Source organism: Ichthyophthirius multifiliis (assembly GCF_000220395.1).
Source record: "Ichthyophthirius multifiliis unplaced genomic scaffold scaff_1120509251013, whole genome shotgun sequence".
Lineage (NCBI taxonomy): Eukaryota > Ciliophora > Oligohymenophorea > Hymenostomatida > Ichthyophthirius > Ichthyophthirius multifiliis.
This window is the reverse complement of record NW_004086284.1, coordinates 22,205-25,429: the sequence shown is the minus strand read 5'-3', so window position 1 is coordinate 25,429 and position 3,225 is coordinate 22,205. Positions and strand designations below refer to the sequence as shown.

At 17.7% G+C, this 3,225-nt stretch overlaps 1 protein-coding gene across 1 annotated transcript, besides 9 other annotated features; it reads left to right on the top strand. All coding sequences in view use genetic code 6, as the record gives it.

The window, feature by feature from the left end:
- Window positions 1-221: 221 nt before the first annotated feature.
- Window positions 222-3,019, top strand: IMG5_128820 (porphobilinogen deaminase, putative; the record flags this gene model as incomplete). The annotated part of the gene is made up of 9 exons (XM_004032118.1): window positions 222-237; window positions 339-354; window positions 459-489; window positions 694-1,026; window positions 1,978-2,059; window positions 2,103-2,178; window positions 2,248-2,340; window positions 2,383-2,809; window positions 2,852-3,019. 9 exons carry the CDS (start codon window positions 222-224, stop codon window positions 3,017-3,019), a joined length of 1,242 nt encoding a protein of 413 aa, XP_004032166.1.
- Window positions 357-385: a microsatellite.
- Window positions 358-389: a microsatellite.
- Window positions 1,605-1,721: a microsatellite.
- Window positions 1,606-1,666: a microsatellite.
- Window positions 1,630-1,724: a microsatellite.
- Window positions 1,639-1,730: a microsatellite.
- Window positions 1,643-1,731: a microsatellite.
- Window positions 2,186-2,256: a microsatellite.
- Window positions 2,744-2,778: a microsatellite.
- Window positions 3,020-3,225: the final 206 nt, after the last annotated feature.

Genomic DNA, 3,225 nt, shown 5'->3' with positions numbered 1-3,225 from the left:
AGAAATAAACATTTAAATAAACGAACATGATGATTCTTTTGACTAAAATGTAATAATAAACTCATTTTAAAATCATTAGCAAATAAATATGAAAGAAAATAATCGCCGACGAAAAGATAGTTGGTAAGTTTTTAATAAAAGTCTTGACGAAAAAATAGTTTGTAAAAAAATACTTTTAATTGAAGATGAATTTTCTGAATTCGCAATTTTGGAAGAATTAAATGGAGAAGATGAAGGGTAAATAAAAGAATTAACAAAATCATAATGGGAGATTATATTTTAAAACAAAAAAACAGAACCTTAATAAAATAAAAATGTTTATTATTCTCTATTAATAGGAATAACTTTCGATATGTATTTTTTTTTTTTTAATTTTTTTTTTTTTTAATATAAATATATATAATATTTATATTTCAAATTTTTAATTATAAATATATATATTTAAATTATTTTAACAGAAGAAGAAAATTATGGCCAATTTTTTGTCAAGTAGATTTTTTAGAAAATACATTTGGAAAATAAATTCCTCCATAATTTTTTAAAAAACCTTCTAAAAATGATAAATTTATTAAATAAGACTTAGATAGGATTTTTAATTTTAACTAATATAAAAATGATAAAATTAGATAATAATAAGTAATATTAATAAATAGATTTTTTTTATAAATTAAATTAAAAATAAAAAAAAATAAGTAATAAGATATTTATTCGAAATCTTTCAATATTTTGAGAGCTTATGCTTAATATGATAAAGAAGTTGGATATATTTAAGGCATGTCTTTTATTGTTAAAGCTATTTTAATGCATTTACATCCAGAAAACGATAAGGAATTCCCTGATATATATTTCCTAGATTCCACTTATGAAAGAATAGCTTTTTGGATTTTCTATTATATTATGTATGAAAAATAATGGAGAGTACTTTTTTTAGACGGCCAGCCTGGTCTCTATGAAATTTTGAATAAATTTAAAAAGAAAATGGAATAAAATTTATCAAAAATACATGAACATATAATTGGTTTCGAAGTACATTATTATATTTTTATTTTTTTGTTTTAATTTTGTTCATAAATTCAAATAAGTTGGATTATATTTTACTATTTACTTAAGAATTTTGTACTCTAATGCAATATAATACACCAAAAACATTTGCAAAAAGAATATTAGATATGTTTTTATTTTAAGGAGAAGAATTAATGTTTTCAGTATTTCTTAATATGATAAAAGTATGTGAACATTAAATTTTGAGTATATAAGAAGCTCACGTAAATAACATTATTTTTTATTTTTTTAAATAAATAAATTAATTAATAGAAATTAAAAAAATTCTTAAAAGAAGATTTAATGAAAACATGTAATAATATATTTAAAGAAGATTTAAAAGCATAGCAATCAATAAAAGATTTTAGATTAAATGTTACTAAGTATACAACAATATAAGTTTAATAGTGAATATATTATTTAGTATTTATATAAATTATTTATTTCAAATATTTATATGTTATTTATATATATATATATTTATTTTATTTTTAATTTTACATAATTTTCGTATATTTAATTTAAAGATTATTATACAATCTTTTATTGTTAAAATTTTGAAAAAATATAAAAAAATTATAATTATTAATATAAAAAATAAATATATATTAATATATAAAAATATATTTAAATGTATACAAATATATATAAATATATAAATATATATAAATATATATATATATGATATATTTATTTAACAAAAATTTTTCATTTTTTATAAAAATATTTATTAAAATAAGTTTATTATTATATTTATAAAAATAAATAAATAAATAGCTTTTAAATATAAAAATGGATACATTTATTTAATATTAAATATAAAATCGTATTTTTAAAATAGCTACAAGAAATTCATAATTAGCATTGACTTAAACACATGAAGTTTTTATATTTTTAAAATAAATCATTTAATTAAAAAAAATTACAATTTAAAAGGTATTAGATATGTTATTAACAATAAAAGAATTAAATTTAAAAAAAGAAAATTTCCAATTAGTTTAAGTTTCTAATGCAGAAGGTATACATTTTAAATATTTATAACCTTTTACATTAAAAAAAAGGTGATTATAATTTAAAGGACCCATTATATTAAATAGGAGGTGTAGGTCTATTTACAAAATAAGTTGAGAATGAATTGTAAAAAAAAACAAATAAACAAACAAAAATAAATAAAAAAAATAACAAATAAAAAAAAATTAAAAAAAGAATAAATAATAATGCGGATATAGCAGTTCATTCATTAAAAGATCTTCCAACAATAATAGACGAAAAACTATATATTGGAGCAGTTCCACATTTGTAAAAATTTTAATACTTAAAATAAATATAAATAAATAATAGAAAAAAAAGAAGCGATATAGTAATTATTTCTGAAAAAAATTCAGAAAAAACCTTATAAACATTACCAGAAGGAAGTATAATAGGAACATCATCACTGAGAAGAGTGAATTCTCTAAAGTATCGTTTTCCTCATTTGAAATTTGAGAACATAAGAGGAAATTTGAACACAAGATTAAACAAGTTAAAAACAGGTTAATATAATGCTATAATATTAGCATATGCAGGAGTAGAAAGATTAGGTTGGACAGATAAAATAACTTAAGTTTTGGACGAAAAAGAATATTTTTATGCTCCTGGATAAGCAGCATTAGGCATATAATGCAGAAAAGATGATATTTTATCAATAAAAATGTTACAATATATAAATAATAGAGAAGCATAAATAAGAGTAGAAGCCGAAAGATAATTTTTGAATAGTTTAGAAGGTGTAAATCTTATTTTTTTTATTATTATTTTTAAATAAAAAAAGGGATGTAAATTACCTATTGCTGTTTATAGCGAGTTAAATGGCGAAAAATTACTTTTAAAAGGATAAGTTTGGGATAATAATGCTACTTATACTATAAAAGATGGTTTTTTTTATTTAAATTTATTTTATTTTGTCTTTTTTAAAAGAAATCGAAGGAAATATTAATGATTAAGAAATAGGCTTAAAATTATGTAAATTAATGAAAGATAAAGGGGTTGATAAAATATTGGAATTAGTAAAACAATAAATAGTAGAAGAGAAAATCAAACAAAAATAACAAAATACAGAATAAAAATGAAATTCATTTATTTAAATATATATTTTATCTATATTAATTAGAAAAATAATATATTTATGATTTATTTTAAATAAAT